This window comes from Carcharhinus amblyrhynchos, chromosome 14, assembly GCF_965287045.1.
Source record: "Carcharhinus amblyrhynchos chromosome 14, sCarAmb.v2.hapA, whole genome shotgun sequence".
NCBI lineage: Eukaryota > Metazoa > Chordata > Chondrichthyes > Carcharhiniformes > Carcharhinidae > Carcharhinus > Carcharhinus amblyrhynchos.
The window spans coordinates 35,025,506-35,044,662 of NC_137337.1; the positions used below are offsets into that span (position 1 = coordinate 35,025,506).

The 19,157-nt window shown below is 42.8% G+C and overlaps 2 protein-coding genes across 12 annotated transcripts in view; one reads left to right on the forward strand and one right to left on the reverse strand.

The window, feature by feature from the left end:
- Nucleotides 1-8,464, reverse strand: part of l2hgdh (L-2-hydroxyglutarate dehydrogenase) — a 35,531-nt gene extending 27,067 nt beyond the window's left edge. Inside the window, exons 1-3 of one of the 2 annotated variants that reach the window (XM_080202643.1) lie at nt 8,180-8,464; nt 1,377-1,492; nt 485-636 (exon numbers count right to left, since the gene is read on the reverse strand). In XM_080202643.1, the coding sequence (XP_080058769.1) occupies nt 485-636; nt 1,377-1,492; nt 8,180-8,274 (363 nt within the window). In that variant the 5' untranslated portion in view covers nt 8,275-8,464. The remainder of the gene's footprint in view (nt 1-484; nt 637-1,376; nt 1,493-8,179) is intronic. The other variant, XM_080202642.1, reaches the window with a different exon arrangement.
- A 384-nt stretch (nt 8,465-8,848) lies between these two features.
- The window catches only part of dmac2l (distal membrane arm assembly component 2 like), a 138,924-nt gene continuing 128,615 nt past the window's right edge, over nt 8,849-19,157 (forward strand). For 9 of the 10 annotated variants that reach the window (XM_080202651.1, XM_080202656.1, XM_080202653.1 and 6 more), the window contains exons 1-3: nt 8,849-9,376; nt 9,477-9,685; nt 15,634-15,805. In XM_080202651.1, the coding sequence (XP_080058777.1) occupies nt 9,273-9,376; nt 9,477-9,685; nt 15,634-15,805 (485 nt within the window). In that variant the 5' untranslated portion in view covers nt 8,849-9,272. Of the gene's footprint in view, nt 9,377-9,476; nt 9,686-15,633; nt 15,806-17,355; nt 17,948-19,157 lie in introns of those variants that run through there. The other variant, XM_080202648.1, reaches the window with a different exon arrangement.

The following is a 19,157-nucleotide window of genomic DNA, read 5'->3' on the forward strand; positions in this document are numbered from 1 at the left end:
AATCATTTGAGTTTTTATTTTAAACACCTAAATTTGGAATCAACACTTAAAAATAATTTTGTGTATGTAAATTTGTGTTTATTATAGGTTTTAAAGGTATAGCAAATTCACAACGAGCACATAAACTTATTTCTGGTGCACACTGGACTGTTCATCAGAAAACTGCACCCACAGTCTTCAATTTTCTGTGTCAACATGTAAATGTATAGCCATTGTTGGTGGGTTATATACATAAACATGAAAAAATAGGAGTATGCTGTAGGAAGTAAATATGCCTGGTTCCATAACTAACAAATATTCTAATTTAGTAACAGTGAGAGTTAGAGAGTAGAGTTGTACTTCATTTTTCAAGTTAAAATTTTGGCATTCCAAATTTCAAATTAAACTTCTCAAAAACAGTACAAATAATTTGCATATAGTCACTGCAAGCAACAGAAAAAAAAAGTAATGTAATGAACATGCATATAGCAATAGGAATACTCACTTTGCCACATCTTCTGTAAGGGATACTCTTCTTCACACAATAAGCATAGCTTAGTTCAGCACCCCGCACACACAGTTTGGCCTTCAGAGAGCCAGGTGTATAGTAAATTCCACTGTGAATTACCCCACTATTGTGTCCACTCTGGTGAAAAGCTGAGCAAGGGGATAAATAATAATTATTAAATTTATTAAACTACCACAGAATTAATGAACATGAATTTTGTTATGATATTCTTGTTTTATATATTAGGTAACAATATTGGCCCTACTCTTTGCATTGGCGCATTAAAAACTAAATAAGCTTGGGCCATTTGGTGGCAGCGTGCACTCATACTCAAAATCACTTCCATCATGCAATGGTTATCTTGCCATCCACATTTACCCAATTACCTCCAAACACTTCACTATTGTGTTCTACTTATGGAAAAATTGCTCCATCTTCACATCTCCGGCTCTCCACTCATCATCTGAGCAGGGAAAGGTGGATAGCAAGTTGGTTTGTAATGATTCATTCCCAAACTGAAAGAGTTAGGTGATATGATGGTGGCTTGCAAAGATCAAGGGGTTGAGAGTCAGCTTTTTAAAAAGGAATTAGGAATTCTTATGACTTTCTTTTGGTGGGGGTGGAGCAGAGGGAAAAAAAGAGATAGAACAGTTGAGGCCTTTACTGACCTACTCACTTAGAGCATCAACATGTGTCTCAAATCTGAGAGCCAAAGGCTTGATCGCACATAGTATGTAAGAAATCATTACCACCTCCCACTCATCCACTCAATGCATTCCCTCACTCCAGCCAAATATTACAAAATAGCTTAAGGCTGAAATTTATGGCACAGGACACGCTTTACAAGTTGGTCATTTGTCTAGTTCAGCATTTTTAAAGCAGAGCGTACCCAGTTCTTTTTCCTTTTCTAGTAGAACGTAGCTCAATTTAGGATACCGTTGTATAAGCTCTCTGGCAGATGCCAATCCAACAATTCCTCCTCCAACAACGGCCACATCATAAGAACTAGGAAAGAGAAATGCAATTAAAAATCATACAAGTCCAAACTTATTTAAGTTATTTAAACTCAAGTCCCTGTGTGTAATACAATATCCCAGAAGATTTAGTTTGAAGCAAATATTACAACATTTTTTTTCATGAACCATCCAGCTGCAAATTTATACAAGACACCTTTGTTGAACCCCAACTAGCAAGTTCTGGTAGATGATTCCCAATTTCTCCCAGATGTGGAAATAATTTAATCCATTGTTGAGGATTTTACTTAAAATTAAACCTTTTTGTGATTCAATTTCTAAAACAAGAGCAAAATACTGCAGATGATGAAAAACAAAAAAAACCCCTCTCTCCCATTGTATACCTTTTTCTAGTCTGAAAAACAGCTGTGTACCACAAGAGTCAAGTGGAATTTCCTCTATTTGCGCCCAGATATTGGGGTATAAAACAAATACAGAAAAATAATCAAGGGAAATTTGGGCACAAGTGTGCTGTGGACATTGTGTGCATTCCCTGCTTTTTTACCATCTATTTGCTGCTGCTCCTTGAATGCTTCAGCCAATTACAATGGCTCAGCATCGATCGCGTTTCAGTTGGTAGTACTCTTGCCTCTGAAACACGAGATTCTAGTTTCTAGCGCCAATCCAGGGCTTGAGTGTAAACATCAAGGCTGACAGTGCAGCGCAAGGCTGAGGGAGCACTACGTTGATGGAAGAGCCACCTTTTCGATCAGATGGTAGATGAAGAACTCAGGTCTATTCAGGTCGATATAAATTTCTTAACACAACTGCCAGGAGAATTATCCTGGGTGCCCTGGCTGATGCTTATCCCTTAATCAATATCACAAAAACAGGTTGTCTGGTCTTTATCATATTGCTGGTTGTGAGAGTTTGCTGTGCATAAATTGGTTGCTACATTTACTACACAACATTGACTGCACTTCAAAATACTTATTTGGCCATTATATATTTTCATATAATTGGTGATTGCGAAAAGTATGATATAACCGCAAGCAACTTGTTTCTCCCTTCATGTTAAAAAGCTGCAATCACTTGGTTCAAAACACAAGTAAATTAAGCCCGGAATATTAGATGCAGAAGGAAACAAAACCATATTTCTGATATTTTGCTATTGAACAGATTTTTAAAAGAACTATTAAAACTTGCAAAATATTTCATATTTGGCTGTATTTTAATGGTATCGGTGGAATCACATTTTCTGTTAATTATTTTGTGGGATGAGAGTGCCACTGGCAAGGCCAGCATTTGTTGCTCCCTCTAATTGCCCATGAGGTGGTGCCTTCTTGAACTGTAGATTGGAAACTGTTGTTGGGAAGGGGGTTCAAGGTTTTTAACTCAGCAGCAGTGAAGGTATATAGGTTCAAATCAGAATCATACTTCCATGTCACGAAAGTGTGCACTTTGGAAGGGAACTTTCAGGTGACGGTGTTCCGATGCATCTGCAGCCCTCATCTTTCAAGATGACAGACGCCACAGGTTTGGAAGATGCTGTCAAAGGAGCTTGGTGAATTGACACATTATATCTTCTACCATAGTACATACTGCCATCACTGTGTGCCTGTGAATGAGGGAGTGAATGTTTAAGGTGAATGGAAGCTGTTCAAGCAGGCTGCTTTGTCCTGGGTGGCATTGAGCATTTTGACTGTTGCTGGAGCTGTACTCATCCAGATGGGTCATATTCTTTCACATTCCTGATTTGTCCCTTGTAGATGGTAGACTGCTATCATAATTGTATGATCTTAAACCAACGCGCCTGATGTATGAGTCATAAAAAGCTTAAAGGATCAATTTTCATTCTTTCCCCCATGTGGGATAATACTTATTACATGTGGGATAATACACATTACTTATGTGACGAAAAACTGCAGCAGGCGATGGTGCAGAGGGACATCAGGGTCCTTGTGCATGAGTCGCAAAAACCCAGCCTGCAGGTGCAGCAGGTGGTCAGGAAGGCGAATGGGATGCTGGCCTTCATAGCGAGGGGGATTGAATACAAAAGTAGGGAGGTCTTGCTGCAGCTGTATAGGGCATTGGTGAGGCCGCAGCTGGAGTACTGTGTGCAGTTTTGGTCGCCGCACTTACGCAAGGATATTTTGGCCTTGGAGGGAGTGCAGAGGAGGTTTACTAGGCTGATTCCGGAGTTGAGGGGGTTGAGCTATGAGGAGAGGCTGAATAAATTAGGCTTGTACTCGTTAGAGTTTAGAAGAATGAGGGGAGATCTCATTGAGGCGTATAAGATGATGAATGGGATGGATAGGATAGAGGTGGAGAGACTCTTCCCGCTCAGAAAGGACAGTAGGACTAGGGGGCACAGCCTCAAGATAAAGGGGGGGGCGGTTTAGAACGGAGTTGAGGAGGAACTTCTTCACTCAAAGGGTGGTGAATCTCTGGAATTCTCTGCCCGTTGAAGTGGTGGAGGCTGCCTTGCTAAATATTTTTAAGACGCGGGTTGATGGGTTTTTGATAAGCGAGGGGATTAAGGATTATGGGGAGAGGGTGGGAATGTGGAACTGAGCCACGACAGATCAGCCATGATCTTATTGAATGGCAGGGCAGGCTCAAAGGGCTAGATGGCCTACTCCTGCTCCTATTTCTTATGTTCTTATAATACATTTATGATAACAATTGCCCAAACTATGATCTGTCACCCTCTCAAAACTCATGGCAAATTCAAGTCACTGGGTCTGTAATACATCTGGGATGAACACAAAATACTGCAGATGCTGGAATCTGAAACAAAAACAGAAAATGCTGAAAAATCTCAGCAGGTTGGACAGCATTTATTGGCTCGTTGACTTTATTCTCTCTCCACAGATGCTGTTAGACCTTCTGAGATTTTCCAGCATTTTTCTACTTTTGGTTCAGTAATATATCTGTTGCGTCTCTGTATTGGTCTACTCGCCAAAGGTGAAGTGAAAATTCTGGAATTATAGCTTTTAAGGACATTAGTTAAACTTCAGCTGCATTATTGGGTACAGTTCTGGGCACCATGTATAGGGAGGATGTGAAGAGACACTAAAGAGGTTTACAAGAATGATTCCAGGCGTGAGAAACTTCAGTTATGAGGATAGATTGGAAAGGTTGGGTCTGTTCTCAAAGAGGAGAAGGCTAAGAGGAAAGTTCATAGACATGTTCAGAATCATGAAGGGGTTGGACAGAGTAGCACAGTGGATAGCACTGTTGCGTCACCGTGCCAGGGACCTGGGTTCGATTCTCGCTTGGGTCACTGTCTGTGTGGAGTTTGCATGTTCTCCCCATGTCTGAATGGGTTTCCTCTAGGTGCTCCGATTTTTTCCCACATTTGGAAAGACGTGCTGGTTAGGTGCATTGTTCTGAACTGGCACTAGACTGTGGCGACTAGAGAAATTTTACAGTTACTTCATTGCATTGTTAATGGAAGCCTTACTTTAAATAAACTTTAGAGTAGATAGAGAGAAACTGTTCCATCATAAACGGACCAAGAATAAGAGAGCACAGATTTAAACTGATTTGCAAAAGAAAAATTCAACGTGAGAACATTGAATGGTTCAGGTCTGGAATACACTGCCTGAAAGTGTGGTGGAGGCAGGTTCATTCGAGGCACTATGAGGATATCAGATGATTATTGGAATAGAAACAGAGTTATGGGGGAAAGGCATGAGAATGATACCAAGCCAGTGATGGGCAACTTGTGGCCCAGGGGCCATATGCGACCCATCTGGATTCTGAGTGCAGCCCATGAAATACTGACCAGAATTTTACTGTCCCACCCACCATCGGAATCAGAGCATAGGAACCAGGAGCTGAAGTAGGCAAATTCAGTCCTTTAAGCCTACTCCGACATTCAACCAGATCATTGGTCTCAAATCCACCTCCCCAATTGTTCCTCACATCCCTCTTTCCTTTATTAGAAATATGTCTATCTCCTTCTTGAAACTATTCAATGATTCAGACTCCACTGTGCTGTGGGGCAGAGAGTTCCACAAATTCACCACCCTCTGTGAGAAGTAATTCTTTCTTATCTCAGTTTTAAATCGACCTCTCAACCTATACCTGTGACCTTTTGGTTTAGAGTGTCCCATAACAGGAAACATTTGGACTGTGTTTACTTCATCAATCTCCTTTAAAATGTTATATAGCTCAATCAGATCCCCTCTCATCCTTCTAAACTTCAGCAAGTACAAGCCCAGACTGTTTAACCTCTCCTATTTCAAGCCCTTAATCTCCAGAATCGATCTGGCAAATCTTCTTTGAAGTGCCTCCAATGCCTTCACATCCTTCTGCAAATAAGGAGGCCAAAACTGGACACAATACTCCAGATGTGGTCTCACGTGCACCCTATACAACTGCAACAACACTTTTCTACTTTTATATTCCAGGTCTTTGGCAATAAATGGCAAAATCCCATTTGCCTTTTTTATTATGTGCTACACTTGCATACCGACTTTCTGTGACTCATGAAAATAGACACTCAGATCCCTCTGCCCAGGTGCATTTTGAATCTGCTTTTCATTTAGGTAATAATTTGCCTATTTTTTCTGCCAAAATGGATAACTTCACACTTATCCACATTAAACTCAGGCAGCACAGTGGTTAGCACTGTTGCATCACAGCGCCAGGGACCCAGGTTCAGTTCCTGGCTTGGGTCACTGTGTGCAGTTTGCACGTTCTCACCTTGTCTATGCGGGTTACTTCCGGGTACTGCAGTTTTCTTCCATAGTCCAAAGATGTGCGGTTTCAGTGCACTGGCTATGCTAAATTGCCCCGTAATGTCCTGGGATGCATAGATTAGAGGGATTAGTGGGGATAGGGCCTGTCTAGGATTGGTATCAGTGCAGACTCGATGGGCCGAATGGCCCCTTTCTGCACTACAAGACTTCTATGATTCCATCTGCCAATCTCCTAGCTTATCTATATCCATCTGTATTTTGCTATGTTACACTCTGTCCCACTTGCATTTATATAGATTGTAAACAGGAATGACCCCTGCAGCACCCCACTAGTTACATTTTGCCAGCTGGAGAAGACCCATTTATCCTGACCCTCTGCTTTTTGTCAGTCAGCCAATCCAATCTAATACTCTACTCCCAATCCCCTAAAATCTAACCTCTTGGTCAGTCTTTTATGCAGCACCTTGTCAAACGCTTTCTGGAAGTCTAGATATACATCCATAGGCTCCCCACTATCCACATTGCTGGCTCAAAGAACCCAAGCAAGTTTGTCAAGCATGGCTTTCCCTTCATAAAACAATGTTGACAATGGTGGATTGAGCTTTGCCTTTCCAAACTGCATGGTGGCACAGTGATTAGCACTGCTGCCTCACAGTACTAGGAACCAGGGTTCCATTCCTGGTTTGGATCACAGTCTGTGTGGAGTTTGCACGTTCTCCCAGTGTCTGTGAGAGTTTCCTCTGGGTGCACTGGTTTCCTCCCACAGACTGTTTAGTGTTCCTCCCACGTGCTGTTTAGGTGCATTAATGCAAACAGGCGCTGGAATGTGATGACTAGTAACTTCATTGCAGTGTTAATACAAGCCTTACTTGTGACTAATAAATAAACTTTCAAATGTTCAGTCATCTCCTCCTTAATGATTGATTTCCAGGAACTTCCCGACCAGAGGTCAAGCTAACTGGCCTCCGGTTTCCTGCTTTTTGCCTCTCTCCCTTTTCGAAAAAGGGTGTCATATTAGTAGGCGAGGGACACACCATGGAAAGATCCATTGACCTAGGCAGGATTTTAGAGTTTCAGGACGTGCAAGGCCATAAAGTTCTGCCATTTTGTTGACCGTTACCTACATGTTGGGTTGCCACCACATTCCTTTGATTTCTATCCAATTAGCTTTTTGTACTGGTGTGACTGAAGTAATATTCAAGGGCACATGAAGTGAGGTGCAAGCTGATAGCACACAGCTCTCGCAGTCAGGGTTGCGTGCATTCACTGCATCCAAAGCATAGATATTTATTTTGCTTTTACTATTTGAAATGATGATAATCTTATTAACATATAAATGATTAAGCATTTTCTATAACCTAATGAAATAATCAGTGTTATTCAATGTATTTGGTCTTATTCATGGCATCATGGTTAAAGTTAAGATAAATCCCCTAGTCACCACATTCCAGCACCTGTTCAGGTAGATTGAGGGAGAATTTAGCATGGCCAATACATCCAACCCTAAGTGAACAAGTCTGATTTCAATCTTGTGGCCCACTGAAATACAGGCCATTCACTAGCCTGGGCTGCCCAGCACTGCACTAAGCCACCTGGAGTGCTGGTGCAGACATGATGGGCCAGATGATTTCTCTCTGTACCATAACAGTCCTGTGATTTCACCCAGGAATATTACTGCAGAAAGTTAATATGGACACACACCAAGGTCACAGAGATAGGGGTAGTACTCCCTTTCCATAAATTAACCTTCCCTCCTCCCCGCAACTACTAATTCATTCTATCAGGATTCGCCTAACAACCTCAAAGCAAACGCCCACGTAAGAGGACATGCAGCTTCAGCTCTGCCAACTCCAGTACCGACAGGAAAGCAAATTACTGCAGATGTTTGAATCTGAAACATAAACAGAAAATGCTAAAAAAAACCCCAACATCTGTGGAGGGAGGATGGAACCAACGGTCTCTTGACAGATGCCGTCAGACCTGCTGAGATTCTCCAGCATTTTCTGTTTCCGTTTAACTCCACTACTTACCTGTACTTTCTTCGCACCAAATAATCCGCTTGAAACCCACTGAATGGCTTGATGAGCAGCGACGCTGCGCGACTAAAACCAACGGAAATAACCATCACTGTTAAAACCCCAACAACTACCCAACCGGTACCGCCTTTCACCTTTAACCCCGGGCTCCAGGTAGGTACACCTCCGCTGTTCACAACCTGGCACCTGCGCAGTCGATAGCCCAACGCCGGCGCACAAGCCTGATAGCAGCGCCTGCGCAGTTGAGAGCTCAATCCTGGCGCCCAAGCCTGATACCGGCGCCTTCACGGTCGATAGCCCGACGCCGGCGTCTGCGCAGTTGATAGCCCAATCCTGGCGCACAAGCTTGATGCCCGCTCTTGCGCAGTTGATAGCCCAAGCCTGGCGTACAAGCTTGATGATAGCGCCTGCGCAGTTGATAGCCTGACGCCGGCGCACAAGCCGGATGGCAGCGCCTGCGCAGTTGATAGCCCAATCCTGGCGCACAAGCTTGATGCCGGCGCTTGCGCAGTTGACAGCCCAAACCTGGCGTACAAGCCTGATGGTAGCGCCTGCGCAGAAGCCTGATTGGAGCGCCGGCGCAGTTGATAGCCCAATCCTGGAGCAGAAGCCTGATGCCGGCGCCTGCGCAGTTGATAGCCTGATATCGGCGCACAAGCTTGATGGCGGCGCCTGCGCAATGGATGAGCTCTTTACCTTTAGTGTCGGTGGGCGGAACTACAAACAAGGCCTTCTCTAAATTTTATTATCAATCCAGTAGCTGTTGTGGTTTTACGGTCGGTAGAAAAGAGTGAAATCTAGCAGTAAAGATTAATTCCAGATTTGCATTTTGGAGATGACAACCATTTGTGAACCCATTGCGCAGTCTATTTAACTGAGGCCTGTTTCTCTAATACTTGGTTCAGGTGAAGTAAGTCTGGTCATAGGAAGCAGTGTGAGCATGAGTCTGGTCTCCCTCTCGCAGATTCAAGAAGCTTGTCTTTGACAGTTACAAGCACAAACTTTGATCCTATTCATTATAGAACATTTGAAAATTTGGCTGTTTTAATTTGCATATATTTCTCATAGCTTCAGAAAACCTATCAAGATGCTGTTTTCAAAGTCAACGGGATCCTTTAGGACTCTGCGGATCATGCACGCTAATGTTGGCCGCAGGAGTTTTTGGGGGTGGTTGAATGCTGTTTTCAACAAGTAAGGTTAAGAGATATTTCACTGGTTTAGATATTTGGCTAATGCAACGCTGGCATATCCACGTAATGTATATAACAACAGTGCATTTTCTTTTAAATAGTGTGGATTATGATCGTATAAAGACTGTTGGTCCAGACAGAGCAGCATCAGAGTGGTTGCTTCGTTGTGGTGCTAGTGTGCGTTACAAAGGTTTGGATAAGTGGCAAAAAGATTACAATCATCTACCTACTGGTCCACTGGAAAAATTCAAAATTGAAGGAATTGATGCTACGGAATCATGTATTATGCACAAAGGATTTGACTACCTGGGTACAGTATTAGATTATTTTCAGTAATAGTTTATTTCTGTACCATTTTGTTAATGATTTTGATCAAAAACTCTTGACCCTGCAGAGATATCTTTTATGTTGAGCCCCCTCCATGATGGTGCACCCTGGCGACTTATTTCTTCAGAAGCTTTTGGGGTTTCTCCCTTTGTCAGGTGAATGGAGAGTTCTGGCCTCAGACAGAGCATATAACAGCACAGACAGTTTACAGATTACTGATTAGAATGCGAGTCTTTACAACTAACCTTGTATTCAAGTCTTTAAGAGGCCGACAGTGTGAGTGGAAAGAGCATTAAGCACAGGTTAAAGAGATGTGTATTGTCTCCAGACAGTACTGTAAGTGAGGTTTTGCAAACCCAGGCAATGGGACCCTGTGCGAGAACCTCTCTGGCTATGTCGAGGGCATCCTGAAACCCATTGTACAAAGAACCCCCAGCTTTTGTCACGACACTACAGACTTCCTACGGAAACTCAGCACACATGGAGCAGTTGAACCAGGGACACTCCTTGTCACAATGGATGTCTTGGCGCTCTACACCAACATCCCCCATGATGATGGCATTGCTGCAACTGCCTCAGTACTCAACTGAGGCAGTTGCAGCCAGTTTCCAGATGCAATTCTACAACTCATCCGCTTTATCCTGGACCACAATGTCTTCACTTTCAACAACCAGTTTTTCATCCAGACACACGGAACAGCCATGGGGACTAAATTCGCACCTCAATATGCCAACATCTTCATGCACAGATTAGAACAACACTTCTTCACCACATAGGACCTTCAACCGATGCTATACACTAGATACATCAATGACATTTTCTTCCTTTGGACTCATGGTGAACAATCACTGAAACAACTATATGATGATACGAACAAGTTCCACCCCACCATCAGACTCACCATGGACTATTCTCCAGAATCAGCTGCATTCTTGGACACACGCATCTCCATCAAGGACGGTTACCTCAGCACCTCACTGTACCGCAAGCCCACAGACAACCATTCTCACAATTCTCCACTTCTCCTGCTTCCACCCTAAACAAGTTAAAGAAGCCAACCCCTACAGACAAGCCCTGCATATACACAGGATCTGCTCAGATGAGGAGGATCGTGACAGACACCTCCAGACGCTGAAAGATGCCCTCATGAGAACAGGATATGGCGCTCAACTCATCGATCGACAGTTCTGATGCGCCACAGCGAAAAACCGCACCGACCACCTCAGAAGACAAACACGGGACACAGTGGACAGAGTACCCTTCATCGTCCAGTACTTCCCCGGAGCGGAAAAGCTACGACATCTTCTGCGGCGTCTTCAACATATCATTGATGAAGACAAACATCTCGCCAGAGCCATCCCCACTTGCATATACACTAGATACATCAATGACATTTTCTTCCTTTGGACTCATGGTGAACAATTGCTGAAACAACTATATGATGATACGAACAAGTTCCACCCCACCATCAGACTCACCATGGACTATTCCCCAGAATCAGTTGCATTCTTGGACACACGCATCTCCATTTCAAAAAACATACAACAGGTCTATCTCAGCACTGAAGCGGCTGCACTGCAGCCAAATATTCTGAGCGCAGAACCTCAAACAGACCATTGTTCGCAGCAAACTACCCAGCCTTCAGGAGAACAGTGACCACAACACCACACAACCCTGCCACAGCAACCTCTACAAGACATGCCGGATCATCAACATGGATGACATCATCACACGTGAGAATACCATCCACCAGGTACATGGTACACCCTCTTGCAACTCGGCCAACATTGTCTACCTAATATGCTGCAGGAAAGGATGTCCCGAAGCATGGTACATTGGGGAGACCATGCAGACGCTACGACAACAGATGAATGAACATCGCTCGACAATCACCAGGCAAGACTGTTCCCTTCCTGTTGGCGAACGCTTCAGCGGTCACGGGAATTCGGCCTCTGACCTTCGGGTAAGCGTTCTCCAGGGCGGCCTTCACGACACACAACAGCGCAGAGTCGCTGAGCAGAGACTGATAGCCAAGTTTCGTGCACGTGAGGATGGTCTGAACAGGGATCTTGGGTTCATGTTGCACTATCTGTAACCCCCATGACTTGCCTGGGTTTGCAAAACCTCACTTACTGTACTGTCTGGAGACAATACACATCTCTTTAACCTGTGCTCAATGCTCTTTCTACTCACACTGTCAGCCTCTTTAAGACTTGAATAGCAGGTTAGTTGTAAAGACTCGCATTTTTATCAGTAATCTGTAAACTGTCAGTGCTGTTATATGCTCTATCTGAGGCCAGAACTCTCCATTCACCTGACGAAGGGAGAAACCCCAAAAGCTTGTGAGTTTACTATCAAATAAATCGGTTGGACTTAACCTGGTTTTGTCAGATTTCTTACTGTGTTTTCCCCAGTCCGATGCCGGCATCTCCACGACATGATTTATTTCTTCGCCTGTGGCGCGGCCTCAAATATGACGTGCAGCTCCTGCATATCAATCTGGGGCGCATTTTGAACTCTTTGCAGGAGTTGCTCGTCTTTTACCAGGTCCTCGTGCAAGAGCTGCTGCTCAGGAATCCGCCCCTCCAGCCGTATAACTTCAGATGGTTGATGGAGAAGGAAGCTGTGGTCGCTGGGGTGACCAGGATTGGGGACGTGCTGGATGACAGAGGAGTGGGCTGGATGAGCCCTCGCGTGCTGGCTAAGTGCATGGGTGTCCGACGCGCGGCCAAAGCCATCCAAGACCTTAGGACAGTCGTGCTCGGCACCGAAAGTGCACACAGTCTCGAGGTGGCGCATGCATGCGGTGGGATCCCGCCTGAGCGTTCCCCTGTTCAGACAGAATTCCACATTGACCCAAAGCCTTAGCCCTCCTCCTTGGGTCAGGTGCCCCACAGCATGAGCTGCCTCATCCTCCATGCCTTTTCCCATTGTGTGGAGGCGTTTCCTGTACAGGCTGCTGCTGTACCCCTTCCGCTACTGCATCCTTGCCTGTCACCTGGATACACCTTGGCGGGCCTTGTTGCCATCGGGCGGCAGAGGGATCTTTCCCAATTACATTGGGGACCTGGGGTGGAGGGTGATGCATGCAGCAGTTCTGCATAATCGTAGGGTTCACGGGCTCTGAAGCTTTCCCCTTTAGTGGCCTTGTAGAGTCCGTGGACCATGTCTATGTTTTGTGTCTTAGGTTGCACTCCCTTTTTGTTTTCCTGAAGAACCTTTTATTAATGTTTTGTTTGCACTTCAGCCCCATGCTCCTGATCTATGGACACCTGGTGCGGGGAGGGGAGGGATGGCGATCTCCTCGTGAACCTGCTCCTGGGCTTAGCGAAATAGTGCCATTTACGGGTCCAGGCAGCGGGCGATCGAGGGGGCCATCCATCCTGACTTTTGCCCCTCTACTGCAGCTACGTTCGCAGCCAAGTGTTCCTGGAGAAGGAGCATGCGGCGTCCACGGGCGCAGTTGATGCCTTCCACACCTGCTGGGCACTGCAGGGGCTGGGGTGTATTATTGACCCTAATAATCACATTATAATTTGATGTTTCAAGTTTCCTTTGTACTTTGATTTTGTTCGGACTGTTTCCCTTCCTTTTGGGAAGCTGCCCCTTTCTGTTTTGTCCTGATTTAACTTGAGTTTGTTTTCTTGGTTTGAACTTAAAAGTGGCCAAAGCCTCAGCACCCCCCCCTCCTTGGGTCAGGTGCCCCACAGCATGAGCCGCCTCGCAGAAATGTCCTCCGTGCCTTTTTCCACCGTGTGAAGGCATTTCCCGTTCAGGCTGCTGCTACACGCCTTCCACTACCGCATCTTTGCCTGTCGCCCGGATACACCTTGGCGGGCCTTGTTGCCGTCGGGCAGAGGGAGGTCCCCAATGGAAGTTCCTCTACGGAGGGATCTCCCCCAATTATATTGGGTACCTGGGGTGGAGGGTGATGCATGCAGCAGTTCCGCACAACTGTAGGATTCACTGGTTCACAGGCTCCGACACTTGCCCCTTCTGTGGCCTTGTGGAGTCCGTGGACCATGTCTGTGTTTTGCGTCTTAGATTGCACTCCCTTTTTGTTTTCTTGAAGAACCTTTTATTGATGTTTTGTTTGCGCTTCAGTCCCACGCTCCTGATCTACGGACATCTGGTGCGGAGAGGGGAGGGTCGGGATGGCGACCTCCTTGTGAACCTGTTCCTGGCGAAACGTGCCATTTACAAGTCCAGGCAGCGGGCAATCAAGGGGGCTGTCCATCCTGACTGTCTGCCCCTCTACTGCGGCTATATTCACGGCCAGGTGTCCCTGGAGAGGGAGCATGCGGTGTCCACTGGGTGCAGTTGATGCCTTCCGCACCCGTTGGGCAGCGCAGGGACTGGGGTGCATTATTGACCCTAATAATCATGTTTTAATTTGATGTTTTTAAGTTTTCTTTGTACTTTTGATTTTGTTTGGGGTGTTCCCCCTCCTTTTGGGAAGCTGCCCCTTTTACTTTGTCTTGGTTTGACCTTGAAAGAGGCCACCTCTTTGTGGGATGCAGCTTTGCTAGGTTTCTCCAATCCTTGGTTGCTACAAGCAGTACTTTAGTTACCTCTTACATTTTAAATTTGGTTTTCGGTAGGCTGATTTTAGCCTAATTTAAAGAATAGTTTTGGTTTTCACTTTGGGAAATGTTATGAATGGACTGATCAAACTGGACAGGTACAAGGCAGAAAAAATTCAACCATATAAACAAAGCAGATTGAAGAGCAGTTAGGGAACTGGATTATATCATGGCATGGTCTAATAAGCCTCTGGTGACGCACAGTTGCCATTACAATCTGAATTTTTTGAAATGCTGTATAAACCACTTTTAGAGCGAACTATGCACTTGCCTTAAACTAAGTTCCTCAAAATGGGTCCTTGAATATCGAAAGAAGATTGCCAATATAGCTTTATGCTTATCATAGCCCTTCTGAATGCGATGATGTGCTTTTAATTATTTGTTTCTAATTTTTGCATATCTGATTTCACATTTTATATGTTCTGAAAATTTGTTTTGCATCTAGCAGGTCTTTGTCAGTTGAGTCTTTCAAAAGCATGTCACCTCAGCATATAGAACGTTCTTAGGGCAAAACTAACTAATTGACTGAATGACAACTTCACTGTTGAATCAGCTGATTAAACAATACTTAAATAACATCCTAGGCATTTCACAAGAGTGTTATAAAACAAAATTAGACACTGAGCTAAGTAAAGTGATATTTGGCAGATGATCAAAGACATGAGTTTAAAAGAGCAGTTTAAAGATGAAAGATATTGAGAGGTGTTGGAAGGGAGCTTGGGACCTAGACAGTTCAAGGTACAGCCACCAATGGTGGAACAGAAAAAAAAATCAGAGATGATCAAAAGCCCAGATTCATGTGAACACAGATCTTAGAGGGTTGTAAGGCTTGAGAAGATTTCAGAGATAGGGAGGGGAGAGATGAGAGCATTGAGGAATTTCAAAACAAGGATGAGAACTTTAGTATTGAGGCGTTTCTTGACTGGGAGCCAGTACAGGTCAATGAGTACAGAGGTGCTAGCAGAACAGGTGTTGTGGCGAGTAAAGATATGGACACCACAGTTTGGGCGATGGAATTTACAGAGGTGGCAACAGAAGACAGGCCAACAATGTGTGGGATTAACCAAGTATAGCGATAACAACGGCATGAATGAATGGCCCTGAATGTTTCTACAACCCACTCCACATTCAGTAGGGTGCTCCCAGGCCTGTTGCCTCTAATACAAGAATTTACAAGTTACAGCTTCTCCCCTGACTTGAATACCACTAGAGGCCAGCAGTCGTTTTATATACTTATAAGTGAAAGGTTATTAATAATATTGTACATATTGTTTTAAATATAAAGATATTTGTTGAGATCAGTTAATGACTGTTTTGTAAGATTTCTCATTTGTACATTTTATTGAAGATCATCTGGAACATGTCAAAGAAATTAAATTCCAGAGGTGTATATACATTGAAGATTTATGTCTTGAGAGACTTTGCAAGATAGAAAATTTGCAGAAGAGCCTTAAAGGGATGGAAATAATTTCTTGTGGAAATGTCACAGACCGGGGAATCATAAATCTTCATCTTCTCAAGTAAGTATTTTTGGGGAGAAATAAGGTACAGTACTGTGAAAATAGTAGCAACATTAACAGATGTATATACTGGCATCATGTCTTCATAACAAGACTGTTTACAGCACTCCTGTTTGTGGAGGTAAACAATGAGTCAACAACACTGGGAGTTAAAAGTGTTTCTGTTCATCAACATGCTACATCATGCTTAACTGTAAATCCATTACAGTATTCAAAACAAGTTACTGAAATTCTGATTGAAGTACATGGAAATGCTACTAACCCACCTCCAACCAGCCCCAATCTCCAAAAACAAAACTTCCAACAGCATCAACTTCCATTTATGTAGCACCTTAATGATTATGAAGCACTTCATGATGTTCATAGGAGTGTGAAGTGTAAACGTCCAAACTAAAGAGGGCAAAGTTAGGAAGAGTGACCAAAAGCTTGGTCAGAGAACTGGAGTTTATATGAGGAGGTTCTTAAAGGATGAGAGGACATGGAAAGTGGAGATCTTAGGTTCTGGACAACTGAAGACATTGCATTCAATAAGTGAGGCAAAAGCTATGCATAAAAAAAGTTAGAGCAATGGAGAATTTGTGAGAGAAGGTTACAAAGGAGGGCAAAACCATTAAGGGATTTAAACCAACAAGGGATATATTACTAATGATTGGTGTAGTTAAAAAAAAAATCATCATGGGATGTGAGCATTGCATGCCCACTTACTTCATTTATTGCCCCATATTTAGGTGAAAATCCTGTCTGTGGTCTTGATTCCTTGCACTGACTTGGTCAAAATGGCAGATACTTACCTGCCTAGATTTAAGCCATCTTAACTGTTCATAAAATGCAAAATCCTAAGTGGATCAATCCTATACATCTCCAAGTAGAAATGAAACATGGGGAAAAAAAAAGAGGCACTTAAATTTTGTTAAAGAACACTGGCCATAATAGGGGTCATTTATTTCCTCCATCCCTGAAAAAATTCCAAGTTTTGGAGTAAATTAGAACATAATGCAACTGAATCTATAACATGGTCACACACCAGTTGCATTTAAAATACCGCAGGTTTAGATCTGTTAATGGTAGTTGTTGAGTAATGTATATATGTTGTGCCTTGGGTGTTGTCAGGTACTACAGTGGGGCTGGTATTCACACCTTTACAAGCAAACAGTTTAGGTTTATATTGATGTTTATCCCAAATAGTTAATCGTATGCTCATCCTGTTTCCATATTTTGTCACCATCTGTCCGCTCTTAAGACTTTGAGATGATTTCTGCTTCAGTCACTACTCAGATGAGGCATCTCATAACCTCTGTGCATCTGAAGTGCATTGAAATTTTGGTGATGCATGGATATTGGGAAGGGTGTAAATTGTTGTGCAATCCCAACCAGACAAAGTACACAAATGAGTTATAATCTATTAGCTACATCATAAGTGCTATTTAGGCGTTTTGATGTGATATACAATTTTAAAGTGAACATTTTTGTTCTGAGGTGCAAAATGAAATGTTTAAATGCTTTTTTTTCAAATCTGCACAGTGTAAAATCTTGTTTTCGTTTTACTGCAGAAACTTAGAACAGTTGTTTCTAAGTGATCTTCCTGGCATGGAAGAAAAAGAAAAAACTCTTCAGGTTTTACGAAAAGCTCTACCTGCCTGTCAGATTAAAGTTGATCTTGAGTGAAGCTATAATTTGGAAAATGTATAGTCTAAATAAAATGCCACTTTGCAAATAGCAGGATATGACATACGATTTAAATGAAATTATCATTTTTTTTAAAAAAGCTAATGCTTTTGCATTATTTAAAAATTTTGAGATTGTTTTAGCCGCAAGTATGTTCACTAAAACTGCCCAAAGTGTTTAAACTCATGTTTGAAGTTGGATTTGAGCCTCCAAATTAGGGTGCTCTTGCATTCTCAAAGTTCTGACTTCTGGCTAATAAAAGATCCATGACTCAAGATTGTAAAAGTTGCAATAGTGTTTGAAGTCCATAGATTATTATTCTGAAAATATTCAATGTTGATGCTTTACATTTTTGTAGTATGAAACAAAAACTTTTCTTCCTCTGCTAACGCAATTTGTCTTTTTATTAATAATTATTAAGTACAGCATTCTGATATGGAGCAGCATACACTTGTTGCTGTTATATATAGATAAACTAGATGTGTAAGTTATTCCAGAAAATGCTGGAAAATATCAGCATGGCTGTCAGCATCTTTGACGAAGAGTCATCCAGACTTGAAACGTTAACTGTGTTCTCTCTTCACAGATGCTGACAGCCGTGCTGAGATTTTCCAGCATTTTCTATCTTTGTTTCGGATTCCAGCATCCAGTCATTTGCTTTTAACTAACAGATTCATGATTTAATATGAGAAATTTTTAAATCAATGCAAGATAGCATAAGTATTGCAGATTTTATAATCTATTTGTAGATTTCAATTGCAGCTAGTCAAAACCGTATATTTACAAATGTAAATGATGTAACGCCTTTAAGTTTTAAGCCAAAATTTTTACAGAAGTTATCTTTTAGTATTCACATCTACTGCAAGGTTTTTCCCCCAGATTTAAATGTGCTACATCTTGTTAGGTTATCAACTTTTATGTATTTTTGAAACAAAGAATGAGTAACACAACTTTATCCAGTTTCATTTATATCAAAATTGTATGACAAAGCATAATCACTGTGTACAGATATATAGTAAGCAGAATGTTCTGAATTTTTCATCCCAAGAATAGTCAATTTATTTGTATAGTTTTTGATCTATTGACAGATATACATTCAAATATTTGCCCTGCACTCAAACTGAATTACTTTAAATTTGGGTGGCACGGTAGCACAGTGGTTAGCATTGCTGCTTCACAGTTCCAAGGACCTGAGTTTGATTCCCGATGTGGTCACTGTCTGTGTGGAATTTGCACATTCTCCTCCTGCCTGTGTGGGTTTCCTCCCACAGTCCAAAGATGTGTGGGTTAGGTTGATTGCCCCTTAGTGTCCTGAGATGTGTAGGGATATGGGGGTAGGGCCTGCGTGGGATTGTAGTCGGTGCAGACTCGATGGGCCAGGTGGCCTCCTTCTGTACTGTAGGTTTCTATTCCTAAAACTTTAGTTATCTGCTAGACTAAAACTGTTGTTTCTGACTGCACTGAGTAGTGCGCTAGAGTTGTGATCTGAATGGGGAAAGATCATACAGAAGTGAAAATTCCATTCAACCACAGGGTATTTTAAGGGAATAGCTGGAATGGGTCATCAATAGAACTCACAAGAAATGCTAACTAAACAGTTCAAAATCAAATTCACTTGGAAGTTGAATTAGGACTGAAAACATAATATGTCAGTTCTTATTCTATGGTGACATGGTAAATCCAATTT